At 38.7% G+C, this 17,411-nt stretch overlaps 1 protein-coding gene across 1 annotated transcript in view; it reads right to left on the bottom strand.

Moving 5' to 3' along the window:
• Positions 1–17,411, bottom strand: part of tubgcp2 (tubulin gamma complex component 2) — a 47,833-nt gene that overhangs the window by 22,792 nt on the left and 7,630 nt on the right. Inside the window, exons 4-11 of the mRNA XM_059640237.1 lie at positions 16,997–17,173; positions 11,743–11,902; positions 10,121–10,328; positions 9,734–9,933; positions 9,190–9,379; positions 8,569–8,714; positions 6,218–6,398; positions 3,993–4,173 (exon numbers count right to left, since the gene is read on the bottom strand). Of these exons, the coding sequence (XP_059496220.1) occupies positions 3,993–4,173; positions 6,218–6,398; positions 8,569–8,714; positions 9,190–9,379; positions 9,734–9,933; positions 10,121–10,328; positions 11,743–11,902; positions 16,997–17,173 (1,443 nt within the window). The remainder of the gene's footprint in view (positions 1–3,992; positions 4,174–6,217; positions 6,399–8,568; positions 8,715–9,189; positions 9,380–9,733; positions 9,934–10,120; positions 10,329–11,742; positions 11,903–16,996; positions 17,174–17,411) is intronic.

The raw sequence follows: 17,411 nt of genomic DNA, 5'->3' as shown, positions 1-17,411 counted from the left end.
CAACTGGCAGATAGAGTAATGTAAGATTTTGATTAATAAAGCTGAATAGGAATACAGTTTAAGCAATGGTTTTGAAAGTTAAGACCACAAAACATATGACCATAACATTTAGCAGAAGCAGGCCATTCAGCCCATTTAATTGCAAAACAGATTCAATGAGATTATGACTGATCTGATAACCCTCAATTCCACTTTCCTGCTTTCTCCCCTTAACTCACTGATTCCCTTACTGATTAAAAATCTGTCGATCTCACCCTTGAATATACTTAACAAGCACTGAAAGCCCTCTACAATAAAAACATTTCATAGATTCACTATCCTCAGAGAAGAAATTCCTCATGTTTTAAATGGATGACTCCTCATTCTGAGATTATGCCCTTTGGGACCAGAGTCTAAAACATGGAAATAACCTCTCTGCATCTACACTGTTAACCAACACCCCACCCCCCCCCCCCCACCACCACCACCACTCCCACCAATAGCACCACTAGCCACCACCCACCCATCTCCAATGCAAGAATCTTTACATTTCAAAGAGATTGCCTCTCATTTTCTAAGTTCCAATTAGTACACGTCCATCCTATTCAACCTCTCTCCATGAATCAGTCCATACCCAGTATCAGCATAGTGAATGTTCTCTCGCTGCATCCAATGCCAATATTTGTTTCCAACACCCAAAATTCGTCACAGCATTCCAGCTGTAACCTGACTAGTGCCTTGTACAGTTTTAACAAAACCTCCCTACCTTTGTACTCCATTGCTTTTGAAATAAATACCAACATTCCATTTGCCTTTCCCGTTACCTGCTGAACTTGGCTAACATTTGTGACTCCCAAAGCCCTCTGTGCTGTTGCTTTCTGCAGCTTTTCTCTATTTAAATAATATTCAGTTCTTCTCTTCTTCCTGCCAAGTTCATAACCTCATATTTTCCCACATCTCATTTCACTGACATGTTTTTGGTGTCTATGCAGGTTTTGGTGTCATCCACATTACACGCTTTCCACCTAATTTTATGTCATCCACAAACTTGGTTACACTCACATTTTCCTCATCCATGTATGTTGTAAATAATTGTGGCCTCAGCGCTGATCCCTGCAGCACTCCTGGAAATGCCCTCTGCCTTATCTAAAATCTTCTCTATTAGCCAAATCGCTATCCTTGCTAATATACTACCTCCGACACTACGGGCTCTTACCTTACAAAGCAGCCTAACATGTAAAACTTTATCAAAAGCTTTCTGCAAATCCAAACATATCCCATCCACTGCTGCCTCTTTATCTACCTGCTTGTTGTCTCTTCAAAGAATTATATTAAATTTGTGAGGCACGATTCCCCCTTCATGAAGCCATGCTGACTCTGCGTGACCATATTACGTATTTTTAAATGCTCTGCTATTACATTCTTGGTAAATGGCTAACATTTTACCAAGTACGTTAAGATAACTGGCCTATTGTTACCTGTTTTTCGACTCCGTCACTTTTTAAAAAGAATTGTTAGAGGAGCAGTTTTCCAAACTTCAAGAACTTTTCCAGAATCTAGGATTCTTGGAAGATTACTATCTGTGTACGTACTATCCCGGAACCTACCTCCTTTCATATCCTAAGTTAATTCCCATAAGGACCGGGACTATCAATCTTTGGCCCATAATTTTCCGAAGCACTTTGTTTCAAGTGATAATTTTTTGTATTTACTTCCACTCATCCCTTTTCGCTTGATTATTTAGCAATTTTGGAATGCTTTCAGTGCCTTCTACTGTGAAGACTGATGCAAATTATTTATGCAACTTCCCTGCCATTTCCTGGTTTCCCCATTATTATTTACTCAACCTCATCCTTTATTTGGCCTTATTCACTTTGGCAGCTCTCTTCTTTTTTATGTATTTAAAGAAGGTTTTGATATTATCAAAGTTAAGACCATAGATTTGTTAAATGCTTTGCAAAACTACACAAATTTAGCAGATCCTCAACACTGAGGCTGAACCTATTAAATATTTATTCAATTCTTTCTTGTTTACAATATATATTTGAACAAATGATGACAGTGAGAGAAAGTTTTGGGGCACTAAAAAGCAAATACAGTGTGAAAAATGGTTGTACACCTGTCTGTTTGAAGTTTGAAAGTGTTTGTGAAAGGAAGGAATGTGTTAAACATGTAATAGCAAAGCATTTAAAAATGCATAATACAATCAAACAGAATCAGCATAGCTTCATGAAGGGGAAGTCATGCCTGACATATTTACTAGGCTGTTTTGAGATGGTAACAACGAATGGATAAAGATGAACCAGTAGATATAATACAATTGGATTTTTGAAACATACTCAATAAAACATATCATGCACAAGGCTACTTAATAGTCTATGGTGTTGGGATAGTATTTGAGCATGAATAAAGAATTGGCTAACTAATAGAGGACGAAGTTTGGATAAAGGGGAAATTTTCAAAATGACCTCAATTTCTTAAAGTAATTTATTGGTGCTGTTTCTGCAATGATTTATGGCAAAGAATTTCACTATCAACTTGTGTATAAAGATTGCTGTCTTCAACCAGTATAAACCATCTAGTTCACTACTTATTGCATCACAATCCCTCATCATATCAAAAAGCTCTATTAGGTCATCCTTAAATCTTCTCAGCTCAAGTACAAAATCTCGAGCTTCCCAAGTTTCTTTTCAGAATTAAATTCTCAACCCTCATAATGTCTCAAATAATTTACAACTACTTTTAAATCCCCCACCTATAATGAAGTATCAAAACTGTACATAACACTTATGTAATATGTTGCACAAAAATGTCTCCTCTTGCTTTTGCATTTAGATACAAAATTAAGACCTCTTTTTCGATTGAAAGTTTAACAAACTCAGACAACTTTCCTTTCTCGGAAGTGGTAAATTTAAAAAGACATTGTATTGCATTTGTAACACATCAGCCTATCATGTTAGACTACGCCCTTCTACAGTTTCATATGATCCTCATGACAAATTGACATGATCCTTATGACAAAATCCCACTGTTCCAATTTCAGAACTTCCCCAATTGTAGGTCACAACCTAGGGATTTTGGGGTTGTGATTTCCAAAATAACAATGGTCACCATGGTGCTCTGCTTGCCTGTTCGAGTTCAGCTCCAAAAAACACGCAGGAAGTTCAACCCTATCTGGAACAAAGCAGTCCGCTTTATTGATACCCTATCGACCACTGCCTTAAATGTTCACTTCCCCTGCCACTAACACACAGTAGCTGTGCATCACGTATTGCAACAATCAACACTGGCTCTTTTCATCCAAGCATGCTACCTCCATCATCTAATAGAAAGGGAGCAGATGCAGGAGCACCACCAGCTGCATATTCCTGACATGGGACTATACCACTGTTCACTCACTGGGTCAAAGTCCTGGATTTCCCTTTCTGGCAGCACTGACAGTGTACCAACATTACAAATCTGCATCAGTTCAAGGCAACAGATAACTAACACCTTTGATGGTTAATAAGGAATGAGCAATAAATAACTATTGGCTGAGTCAGCAATGGCAACAACCCATGAAAGAATACTTAGGGAAGAAAACTGTGAAGGTTCTGTACCTTTAGTTTCTCTTGGTGTCTTAGGAGATACAAACAAGCAGGGCTGTTTTTTTGAGGGTGTGGGGTGGTGGATAATATTACTAAGTATACACAACTTTCCGATATTGAATAGAGTTCTGTTATATGGGCCATTGAGCTGCCCTGATACATAATTTACTGAGATGCTCAAAATTATTTCAATATTCCTGAACGTGTCCAGTGAATAACAATAATAACATGTTTTCAGCTCAGAAATTGTTCTGCACAGTTCACAAAGCTTATATTATTGTAGAATTTGCCTAATAATTCCACCAAGTACAATGTTAAGACAGGCTCATTCTGACCCTAACCCTAACCCTAACCCTAAACATTTTTCCACAGCCCTTACATTAACAGGAGTTATTTTAAGGTTCCATTAACTATGCTCCAACACACCTTCAAATCATCTTTAAATGGGTCAGTGTTGGCCGTGCTCATTCTCAGTGCCAGTTCCAGCAGGGCTTCTAGTCTGGTAGGAATAATGTCATCTACAGACTTTTTCAGCTCCTCTTCCGTAAGGTCCATGAAGTGGACAAAGAAATCCCCTTGGTCCATGAGGAAATAGTGTTTTATTGACCTGGACAAATAATAATCAACACAGCAAGCATTTTATTGAAGAACCATATTGATGAATGCATGCTGTTTTTATAGTGTAGTACAGCATAATGATAATTTTCAAGCATAAAACCCGACTAAGGAATGACAAAATACATTTGGAAGCAATTTACTCAGTCTTATTATGTTAGCACAGAACACGTAATGAAATACAGCTTTTGACAATGCATGTTAGAATTAATGTGTCTCAAAACTTCTCCAGCAATATCCCTCATTCCCAACAAGACAACAAGTCACAATTAAAGGGGCTTCCAAACAGATTAAACAGGATTAGGACGGAATGGGTACCAATACCAATCAATCATTATATTGCTGAATTCAGTTAACTAAGAGTCATATCAGAGGAACTGAGAAAAATAAAGACACAGTCAATTTTCTTCTCAGAAATTCAAACAAACATTACAGAAACAAATCTATGATTTGCAGTACTTCTATGTAGTACAGTTTAATAGTATTTTTTTTTAAAATTGCATGTCAACAAACTAACCTTGCTTGAATGGCATTTAAAACAAATCAACTGTGGTATTCAGCAACAGGGGATTACAACCCTTTACAGGGTTCAAAATAAATTCTGCTTTTAGGATTTTTTGAAAAACTTTTCTTTGGACAAGTGTAAAATTCTCAAAATACATTCATCTTCTGAGAGGGTACCAATGCAAATTAGGATTAGGAATAGGCCGCTCAGTCCTCGATTCTGCCCTGCCATGTTGCTTTATTTGGATGGTTAGTGCTGACAAATAGAGTGCCTTTAATCAGTCATTATATTTGCAGACTCATGAACAAAAGAGACCCCTCAACATTCAAACCACATTTTGACAATGAACCTATCTTTGTATTTGGCTGAGCAAAACAATGAGATTTTTATAGAAGGGAGGAAGCTTCACAATGCACAGGTGTTATTCTTTATGTTCTTTACTATCAAGAAATATAATACTTCAGCTTGCATTTGATATATACAGTTAAGGATTTGCAAATTGGGGAAACACAAAAAGCAGACTGCCAGCTACAGTGGACAGAAGAATGTTGCATCAACTAGTCAGTCATGAAGGAATTCTGCTAGTACAGCTAATTTAAATAAACATCATAAACATAAAAGCAGATACTTTGTAGAGTTTTTCCCTATACAAACCTCATATTAATAGTGTTTCAAAGAGTAGGATAATTGGTATTTACTGCATTTTTAACATAAATCTTCATTATACTGATAAAGAAATCTCAACAAATGTCATTCTACCCAAGAGCCGCCACTATACATTGCACACTAGTCACAAGGATTTGGCAAATCTTTTTCAGTGAAGAAGAAAAAACTAAGCCACCCAGCAAATGAGTGAAGAATACATTCACTAATTTGCCTCAACTGAAAACAGAATAGGGTCTCGGCCTGAAACATCAGCCTTCCTGCTCCTAAGATGCTGCTTGGCCAACTGTGTTCATCCAGCTCCACACCTTGTTATCTCAGATTCCAAAGTTATACTGTTTGGGTGAAGTTCCAAATACAACTTTATTTATTTTAGCAAATATTCATTTTTTAAAAAGTCAACATTTGAAAAACTATTATGAGTAATAAAAGATGTGACAGTAATTTTAGTTCTGCACAATAGTCATTCTGGCCTTCAACCCTGCATCTTTGATTTAAATGAGCCACAACTTGTTATGAGAAGTAACCAGTCAAGTAAAATATTTCCTCATTCACCCAAAGACAGTAACAACACATCAATTCCGAATAAACATCCCTTTTACATATGCAATAGGTTAAATTAATAAATACTAATTATACAAGTCGAAACTCACCAGGAAACTATGAAATGCACAATTAATTCCATACGTGGTTTATTATTTCATGGGATTATTGGCTATGTAGTCTACTAGATTGCACAAATCTTGTACAAAGTAGTGCAGTTAAACTAACCTGGGAAATTAACAGCCATTTTACGATGACTCAAATACCATAGGCAACCAACATATTGAAAAAGGAATTTTTTTAAAAACAATTTGAAGCCTTGTACCTGAGTCGTGCCAGGAGTTCTTTTTCCTTCATTAAGAAGTCTAATAGAACTTTGCTGGCATAGTTGTAAGATTTTTCAATTTGTTCCACATATGCTCTTTCCTTCAGAGTATAGATCACTTCCTTGGCATCGGGACAGGTCACATCACGACCACATTCTCGAACGACATTAAGATATTTTCCTATGGGGGACGAAACAACTATTACTGAAAACCGACTGGCCAAGGTAAACTCATTCATTTCTTTACAGGACAGTTTTGCCCCTGGGCCATCAAGTCCAAGGTGGAGGAAGAACAAATTTTGGAATGGACTGTTTAGAAAAAATAATTGACTAAAATATGATCAAACAAAATAGGAAAAAAACAAATTTTGTACTTTCTTTCATATAGAAAGGAAGGGACCACAGAGTAAGGAAGATTTTCCACTTTCAAACTCTTGCAGAATATCAGGAAATTGCACACTTCTACCCAGTGATTGTCTGCCTACTAATTCTAATGAAAGTTACAGGCGAGAGTGTGCAATCACAAACAGCGTCTCTCAATGTGCCTTGGGGAAAATATCTGATACCTACTACCTTTTTTTTTGGAAAAGACTTTCTTTGTACATATTTTAAAATTTAAATGAAAGTATGTTCTTTAATGGTGAACCATTCCTTGTTGTACCAAGCCTGAAATTGCACAAATATGGCAAATATTTAGGGTGAATGTAATTGTGACAGATAACTTAAAAGAAAATAACTAAAAGGAAAAAACAGAATGTTGGGAACAAAAATTGTTTAAATAAAGTTTTCACCCGTAGAGCAACTGGCAGTTTGGGTATAGGCCATGCTCACTTTGAGAAGTGTTCCTTCTTCTCGAGTTTCTGCTCAAACTAACATGAACCAGCATAACTGAATGGCTTTTTAGCACAACTTTTGAAAAAATGCATTAAAAAATATTCCACAACATATTTAATTGTGTAAAATCTGGTGTTGTTTGATTGCCATCTGAAAATGTCTATCACAACAAAAGCATTTCAATGAGAGCATCAAGACCACCAGCTATGAGCAATCCAATATTAAATAACAGAAAATTACTTTTAAAAAAACAGGAAATTTACTGGTTACATTGGTGTGCAGTAGTCAGTTCTTTTTGCAAAAAAAGAGCAAGTTAGAAATAAATTATATCTGAAAGCTTTTTAGAAGTGTCCATGAGCATTTTTTTTCTTCTTTTAAATGGAAACAGCTCAATTTCATTTGAATGGTTTTCTCGATGGTGATTAATTCAACCTTGAAGCATGGCCAACATTGTGTAACTCTAGGCCAATGCTTCTTAATCTAGCCCTAAATATTGTATCAGTCAATCTATGGGGGGCATAATATGCACTCAAAATTCTACTATCACTTGTGTTAGCTTGACTATTTTGAGAAACTGTGCCACAAGATTGGAAAGCTATGTGGAAAATTCTGACAATTAACTGAAAGTTACATGCGTTGAATTAATAATGGGTGCTACAAACAATCTGTGGACCTTCTTATCTCAAGGCAAGGAGGAGGGTTTCTTTTCCTAACTATAGTAGAAATTTATAAAGGGTGCATATTTACATCAGAAGAACATTTGAAAGTTTAATTTCATCGCTGATTCTATCAACTTTTTACCATACAGGAGCATAAACCAAATCTTACCTTCTTTCTTGGATAGAAATTTATTAAGTAGAACTAAGCCCAAAGACATAGTCTGCTTCTTCGGTTCCTTTTTGTCAAAAGGATTTCATTTTCTGTGTCCCTGGAGCCAAAACATGCAACTATTTTGTCTTCCTAGTCATCATGCTAGACCAGTCCATAATCCTTCGCAGGAAATAAGTACTATTGTTGAAGAATAATTATACTAAAGCTACAACTCCCATTAACGAAGCCTTTCTGAGCTGCTACATACAAGGAAGCTCTCACGCACAAATCGTGATCTTTAAGTTCCCAAACAATCCCTTGAAAAAAATCTCTTTTGATAAAACTCATCCATGCAGTTTGTGTGAGGTACTGTTATGCATAAACAGCACACAAATAATTTTCCACAAGCAAACACAGCTTGATTGCACAGTAGTTTAATGAGATATTCAGAGCCTGAATGTGGAGGCAGCATGAAAATCTAAGCTAACAACAGTTAAATAGTCATAGCAGTAGTGTATTTTTATTACCGTTCATTCCTCAAGAGATACAAAGGAAGTCTGTCTAATGTTTTAACAAAGACAAATTAATTTGCTTCAATCCTACGCAAAGATACAAATTTAATTCTAATTTAAACTGATGGTAAGTCAACCACATAATACAACAGGACAAATAGATAATGGGAAGAGTATACAAAGTATTGTAAAGACCTGTACTCAGTATCTTGTCAGCTAACTTCTGCAGGAACGAAGGGATTCGGTGCTGGATGATGGTGTACCTCTGATCCCAGTACTTGTCATTGTAATCCTCCTGAATTTTCTCTTTTTGCAATTCATGTTCTTCCACCATGAATTCACTGTAAACCATAGAGTAACTTGTTTATTTATACACTAATATTACTTTGCCGATCTTAAGATGCAGATTACCACTTACAAACTAACCAAAATATTTTAATCTGAGCAGATGGGTATATTTTTCCATACACAGCATTATTGACCCCTTTAATGAGCCACATTCCCTGCAACATATAGACAACATAATCTGTTACCACTCTGCCTAATAGTCAAGTGTTTAATACTTCTGGACAGTAAGATTAATTCCCATTAATTCCCAGTCACACCAAGCAGTAACAACATTAACAAGGTGAAGCGACAAAGTTGGGGTAGAATTTACTCCATGAAATGCAGAGTCCAGGACGGGGCAAGGGCACAGAAGAATTTTGTCTGAGCAGAATGATAGTGAAGAAAAGTAAAAGGGTTTGATCTATTTAGTAAGACCAACATTTAAAATAAACTCAAGGGAATGATGATTTCCAGTGGCTAACCTTGTACCTGTAAGGATCTTGTATGATTCCCCTGTAGATCCACTTCTCTAAAATTTCAAAGTATGGAACACTGGCTGCTTTAGTCAGGTAGAGACACAGCTCTTGTGCCTGACTGTCTCCTGTGTAGTTAAACGTCCGATCATGGAGTACACTTAGTGTTGAACCCCCCATGCACTCTCCTTTCTCCACAGAAGTAGCTGATACAAAACAAAGAGAAATAATATCCTTTTATTAAGTACACTTATTTTTCCATCTTTTTACTTGCATAAACTATTTATTGCTCTTTGCGGCTGGGAGATAAAAATCCTGTTGGCTATGTTGGCAGTGACAAGCATTACGTTCCCATCTTTCTAACCGGGCTGTTCACAATACTTGAGGAATTCTTCCAATTATAAATATTTTAGTACAAAGAATTAACCTTCTACAAATAGTTGCTGTTTTGCTTGCGATTTCTTTTAATCGAGATTGATATGCATGGCTGAACTTTGCCTTCACCTTTCTTCGACAATTTTTGAAAAAACAAATTAAGTTGAAAACAAACATTAAAATACCGATTGAAGCCAAGATCTGCATTGTTCTTATAGTTGGCTGGACATAAAACCAAAGTTTTTGTAACGAGAGCAGCCCTTGTCGCTGTAAATGTTCCAGTTGTGTCACGAGGATCATGTACTCCTTCACAAGAGTCCGCATTGCTGCAGCCAAAGCGTGGTTTACTTGACCATGTTCAAAGGAGGACTTATCTTCAATGAACCTGAGTAGAGACACAAAGCAGAGTTACAACAAAACTCAAATATTCTCACATACTTATTTGTCAAGGTATAGCCTGTCATAGTCCTCGGTCAATTTAGAGGACACGACAGTTTGGGCTGTCCAATAAAAACTGCGCATTTTGTTTTGTGCATAAAGAAGTAATGTAAATATCAGGTCACTAAGCTCACCTGGTGACAGAGGAGTAGCTGGCTGCTATTGGAAGGATCCTATTTACAAGTTCTTTAACAGACATGTCCAATGTGGGATCAACAGTAAAGGATCGACTCTGCCTTCCCATTAACGGTTGTGCTGTGATGTACTTCCCATCTACTCCAATCAAAACGTACAGCAAATCTTCAACTATCATTTGTTCTTGCGCAGGAAGAGCTAATGTTCCTAATGAGGTTCGATATTGAATTAGATAAATTGCATCTCAGTTTTGATGGTTACAAATAGCTTATTCCAGAAGTTTCTGAACCAGAATTTTCCACAAGTTGAATCATATCACTGTTAATCTGTATAACTATATATTTAAACCCACTGACAAAATCTTCTGATCTCAAAAGTAAACAGCCAAATATGTTTTGTATACAAGGGAAATGTATGTATAAAATAACACTTCATGGAACTTAGCAACAGCTTTACAATATACATTGTCCATGGCATTCCTTAATTATCTTTCTGCAATATGTCATGCTTTATCAGAGATTTCAAAGGGAAAGAATAAAAGGAAATTAGTTCCAGCAAGTTAGAACTTTGCTAGGATACAGCATATTTTGATTTGAAGCTGGCACTACTGGGAAATTAGGCAGTTTTATATCAATGAACAAAGCACAAATGTTACACAACCTAGTTATTTTAATAGCATGACAAGTAGTTTAACACAAAGAAAGGAAGTTCTCATGTACAAAATCAAGATGTCTCTAACACCCAAAACATAGGTAAAACATAGCTGTGTGTCAAGGTTTCAGATGATATAAATCACAATGCAAAATATACATTGCCAAAATTGGAAATCAAATCACTCAGGTAGCTCTGACATTTCCAGAAACCAAATATAATGGAGAAACGCTGTGCTATTAATAGATAATAAAACTGAAGTACTGACAAACGCCTCACTACTATTGTTACAGTAAACAAACAAAAGGATTAGTTTTTTGGCAAACCGATATTGTCCAGGTCTGCAGTGAACTGCAATGTTGCATGGGTGGCATGGCAGCTCAGTGGATAGCACTGTTGCCTCACAGTGCCTGGGTTCAATTCCAGCCACCGATGACTGTCTGTATGGAGTTTGCACAATTTTCGTGTGTCTACCTGGCTTTCCCCCAACATTCAAAGATGTGCAGGCTAGGTGGATTGGCCATGCTAAATTGTCCATTGTACCGAAGGACGTGTGGGATATGTGGATTAGCCTTCTACAATCCAGACTTACGGGGATAGGGTAGGGGTCTAGGTGGGATGCTCTTCAAAGAGTTGGTGCAGACTGAATGAGCCAAATGACCTCTTTCCACACTGTAGGGATTCTAAGATATATGGAAATTTTGCACTAAAGCATCTTGAAGCTAATGGTTCAAGCCCTTCAACATTTGAGTCATGTATGAAGATATTGTTACGGTAAAATGTTAACAATTGGTGGAATTTTCAGAAATAAAGTAAGAATACAAAACAGTTTCATCGCAGCTTTGACAAAATGCAACTTTTTTAGCAATACAGATAGTCGCTGACAGAACAGCACCCCCAGTTTCAAAGTTTTAATTCAGCACTGATAAGATTAAGAACAAACAAAATAGTCAGTGTATACTCCACATACCTATAGAGACTACTGTCTCAGTGATTGGACTGGAGCTGTTTATAAAGTCTCCCAGAAGGGCTGGCCTTTCATACACCCATGGAGGGAAATGTGGAATTATCAGCCCTGGATTTCTCTTGTTATGCTTGTCACGAAGGAGCTTTCGGATTACTTCAAGTGGCTAGAAATTACAATTTCAAAATATGAAAATGATTCCAGAGTTCAGATGTACAGTACAACTTAGCCAGAAAAACTAAGACCCATCAAAGATTCAAACATTCTAACATAATTATGGGAGTCTACAAATTTGGTATTCTAACTCCTGACAGTTTGGGGCCAGCCAGGACCACACAGCTCCTGATCCCATCACAACTTTAGTTTAGATAAGGATAAAAGAGCTGAATTCCAGGTGTGAGGTGAGGGTGACTGCCGATTCATTCACCACCCCTTTGATATTCAAACAGTTTATGTCCAAGAACAGCAAAATCTGGACAATATCTGGGCTTGGACTGACAAGTGGCGAGTAATGTATGCAACACAAGTCCTGATCTCCAACAAGAATCTAACCACCACCACCTTGATTTTCAATAGGATTACCAATGCCGAATACACCACTGTGAACAGGACTAGCAATATAAGTACTTTGTGCACAACAGTAGGTCAGGGGCTAGGAATCCTGCAGTGGATAACTCTTCTCCTGACTCTCCAAAGCCAGTCTACCATCTACAAGGTACACGTAAGTAGCACAAAAATCCTTGTAATTTAGAATACTGGACCAAATCCCTGAATTTTTAACAGAACTTTTAAAACAAAAAAAAACAGCCGGGGTATGCTCTGAAACACACAATCACAGTAATAGCTATCTGGAACCATGGTTCAGTTAGAAATTCTGTTCCCACCTCATCCCTAAAGGAAAAAATGAACCAGGCCTAAGACGACAACTTCAGACATTTTGGACTCTTCAGAGGTACCAAGGCATTCGACTTCAATTAATATTGGCAGGAGTTTCTGGGTGTAATTGAGGACACAGTACAGAGGTTCATCCCAAAGAAAAGAAAGGTTATCCAGGATGGGATTAGACAGCCATGGCTGACAAAGGAAGTCAGGAAATATATCAAAGAAAAAGAGACAGCCTATAAAGTGGCCAAGAGCACTGGGAAATCAGAGGATTGGGAAGGCTACCAAAACAAACCGAGGATAACAAAGAGAGAAATAAGGAAGGAGAGGATCAAATATGAAGGTAGGCTAGCTAGTAATATCAGAGATGATAGTAAAAGCTTCTTTCAATACATAAGAAACAAACAGGAGGCAAAAGTAGATATTGGGCCGCTCCAAATTGATGCTGGAAGGCTAGTGATGGGAGATAAGGAAATAGCTGAAGAACTTAACAAGTACTTTGCGTCAGTCTTCACAGTGGAAGACATGAGGAGTATGCCAACAATTAGGGAGAGCCAGGGCGCAGAGTTGAGTATGGTAGGCATTACAAAAGAGAAAGTGCTAGAAAAGCTAAAAGGTCTAAAAATTGATAAATCTTCTGGCCCCAGTGGGCTACAGCCTAGAGTTCTGAGGGAGGTGGCTGCAGAAATAGCAGAGGCTTTGGTTGTGATCTTTCAAAAGTCACTGGAATCAGGGAAAGTCCCAGATGATTGGAAAATTGCTGTTGTAATCCCCCCTTGTTTAAGAAAGGATCAAGGCAAAAGATGGAAAATTATAGGCCGATTAGCCTAATGTTGGTAGTTGGTAAAATTCTAGAATCCATTGTCAAGGATGAGATTTCTAAATTCCTGGAAGTGCAGGGTCAGATTAGAACAAGTCGGCATGGATTTAGTAAGGGGAGGTCGTGCCTGACAAATCTGTTAGAATTCTTTGAAGAGGTAACAAGTATGTTAGACCAGGGAAAGCCAGTAGATGTTATCTATCTAGATTTCCAAAAGGCCTTTGATATGGTGCCTTATGGGAAGCTGCTGAGCAAGGTGAGGGCCCATGGTGTTCGAGGTGAGCTACTGGCTTGGATTAAGGATTGGCTGTCTGACAGAAGGCAGAGAGTTGGGATAAAGGCTCTTTTTCAGAATGGCAACCGGTGACGAGTGGAGTCCCGCAGAGTTCAGTGTTGGGCCGCAGCTGTTCACCTTGTATATTAATGATCTGGATGAAGGGACCAGAGGCATTCTGGCGAAGTTTGCCAATGATACGAAGATAGGGGGACTGGCAGGTAGTACTGAGGAGGTGGGGAAGCTGCAGAAAGATTAGGAGAGTGGTCCAGGAAATGGCTGATGAAATTCAATGTGAGTAAATGTGATGTTTTACGCTTTGGGATTCTCTCAAGGTTAACTTGCAGGTAGAGACTGTGATTAAGAAAGCAAATGTAATGTTGTCACTTATCTCAAGAGGGTTGGAATATAAAAGCAGCGATGTGCTTCTGAGGCTTTATAAATCTCTAGTTAGGCCCCATTTAGAATACTGTGTCCCATTTTGGGCCCTACACCTCAGGAAGGACATACTAGCCCTGGAGCGTGTCCAGTGGAGACTCACACGGATGATCCCTGGAGTGGTAGGTTTAACGTATGATGAACGGCTAAGGATCCTGGGATTGTACTCATTGGAGTTTAGAAGGTTGAGGGGAGATCTAATAGAAACTTACAAGATAATGTACGGCTTCAAAGGGGTGGATGCTGGGAAGTTGTTTCTGTTGGGCGGGGAGACTAGGACCCGTGGGCACAGCCTTAAAATTAGAGGGGGGGTAAATTTAAAACTGAAATGAGACAACATTTCTTCAGCCAGAGAGTGGTGGGCTTGTGGAATTCATTGCCACAGAGTGCAGTGGAGGCCGGGACGTTGGATGCCTTCAAGGCAGAGATTGACAAATTCTTGATCTCACAAGGAATCAAGGGCTACAGGGTGAGTGGAGGGAAGTGGAGTTGAAATGCCCATCAGCCATGATTTAAATGGCGGAGTGGACTTGTTGGGCCGAATGGCCTTACTTCCACTCCTATGTCTTATAGTCTAATATTCATTCACAGAAATATTGGACATTCCATTTAACCAAAACATATTTACATCTACTCTAAACTATCAGGAAGCCAATTCACCACAAAAGGGACCACAGAAAGACAACGGATAACACAGATTTGCAAGGTGATAACGGCGCACACAGTCTGTATACCTGCTGGCCGTGATCTCGGGGAGAGAGAGCCAACCCTACATATACCAGCAGAAGAGGGATCCCAGGCAACTACTCTTGCCGAGAACTTTCTGCACAGCTATCCCCCTGAAACTTACCAACACAGGGCTGTTCCGTACCAGGGAAACCAACGGCAACTGATCACGACCAGCAGATCTGACGCCGATGACCTCCGAAAACTACCAAAATGATTGACAAGGCCTCCAACACATCCTGAGGTGAAAACCAGTTCATAAAACCACCACAAAGAAAGAAAACCCAGGTTCTCAAACCAGATTGAACACTGCCCGAAATCTTCAGTGTAGCACCGGCTACAGCAAGTGGGAACAGTCAACTGTATTTCAAAACTGTGTTTATTCCGAGCAGTGAGCCTATTTCCTTTGAGACCCAAAGCATCCAACCTAGCTAGTAGGGAGGGGAAGGTGGATTGGTAACAGTGCAGGGAGCCCTAACGTCAGGAAGTCTGATTAAAATGTGTGCTTTTGTGCTCCTGAGATGCTGCTTGGCCAGCTGTGTTCATCCAGCTTCACACTTTGTTATGCTGAAACTACTGTTTAGTTTCTGATAGTAATTAGCCCGTGTTAATAACTGATAGTGTCAGTTTTAATGTTTTGAATTTGCCTTTTTAACTCTTGTATTTTTATTCACCTTTGTTTATTTCCCTGTTTATTATTCGCCTTTTTATTTCTTGTGGTTTTATAGATGCAGAGATTCTTTGCCCTGAAACACCTGCCTATAGCCTTCTTCACATTCCTCAATTAAGTCCAGTGTCAGGGCCAAGGATCTGGGGGTGATTTGAACCACCTAAAAATCAGCAGATTACTGATCACAAACCAGAATCCCTACAGAATGGACCCACAGCAGAACAATGACAGAAGGAATTCAATGCTGTAGGAGGTGTTACAGAAGCAAAGTCTCTGATGGACGAGACAATCTCCTCCTATGTGTTCAAAAAAGTGAATATATGTAATAAATGGATCCTGGATCTTTTGAGAGCAGAACATCCAGCAGAAGCAGCAGCCCAATTAACTGAGAGCCAGGAGCATGAGCACTCCATAAGGAAGGCAATCTGGAGCTTCTGTCTCCAGCAACAGGTTCAGGTGCTGGTCAGGAAAGTCAGGGAACTGAAGGCAGCGTTAAGAGATGCAGAGGAAGGGAGCAGGACTGGGGAAATGCTGCATCCAGACCTGCAGCGAGAGGGGCAAGACTGGAGGAATGGTACAGGAATCAGATTGATTACCTGCAATGTCAGGTTACAGAACCCAAGGCAAATAAACAGACACTGAAACAGGGCAATCGCTGAGGTGGAAACAAGTTAAAGAGCAGGAGGAGAAGCTGAGTGATATCCAGGCAGCCTAAAGGTAGCCTGCAGTGAAGGGTTCAGTCACAGAGAGCATTGCCAGGAGCAGATCTGTAAGCCAAGCCTAGTTCTGTCCTAGGCCAGAGGCATTGTTTGCCGGATCAGCCCAGGAGCGGCCCAGACGGTAAGGGAAGAGGAAGGGAACAAAGGAGCCTGCTTGACTCGTACCAAATCCGTTCCTTCTATCACTGACGCAGCAGTGTTACCATTTACAAGATGCACTGTAGAAATTCACCAAGATTCCATCGACCGCACCTTGCAAACCCACAACTACTAACTTCTGGAAGAACAAGGGTAGCAGATACATGGAAGCAACATCACCTGCAAGTTTTCCTTCAAGCCACTCATGATCCTGACATGATACTGCTGTTCCTTCATTATCACTGAATCAAAAATTCTGGAACTTCCTGTTACTCGCCCAAGCCTAGATACGATACCTGCTGTACACCTATCCACATGCCCTGAATTTTTAAAAATTAATCTGGAATATTACCTCACGGTAATATTCTACATTACCAGTGCACTTTAATCCACTGTGAAAATGAGTTTACATCTTTTTAATAAATAAGACTGAACACCACAAATTGGGACTGAAAAAACTTATGAATAAGGTAAATTCAGATTTATCACATCCCAATGTTCAATTTTTGTTACTCAGAAGACTTTGTATCTCCAGTATACACAAGAATATCAAAGATTGCTTAAATAAAAAAGCTGATGTTCAATTTCTTTACCTGCTGTGAATTTGTAGTTGTAGTGACACTACCGAGCTGTTTACGAAGTTCTTCAAGTTCCTGTATCGAGAGTTTGGCAGTCGTAGTTGGGATGTTGAACGTTGCACCACTGCTAGCTAAAACATTGGATGAATGTTCTGCTCTGTCCTTAGCATTCTGTTGCAAATACTGCAGAGTCTGTAATAAAAGAGAAGACAAATCTGTTTCTAAGCTCACAGTAGTTAAATACCTATGGAAAAATCTGTAGACCTCACAATTTCATGGTTATAACTGTTAATCAAAATCAAGGCAAGATATCAGGATTTTTAATTTTTTTTTTAAAAAAAGTTTAACAAACTGAATTACTGAAACTTTTAATCATTTTTACCAAAAGCTTTTTTCCCCAACCTTACTCTTTTGCAACTGTAATGAATAC

Source organism: Stegostoma tigrinum, chromosome 37, assembly GCF_030684315.1.
Source record: "Stegostoma tigrinum isolate sSteTig4 chromosome 37, sSteTig4.hap1, whole genome shotgun sequence".
In the NCBI taxonomy this organism is placed as follows: Eukaryota; Metazoa; Chordata; class Chondrichthyes; order Orectolobiformes; family Stegostomatidae; genus Stegostoma; species Stegostoma tigrinum.
This window is presented reverse-complemented; position numbering and strand designations above follow the sequence as displayed.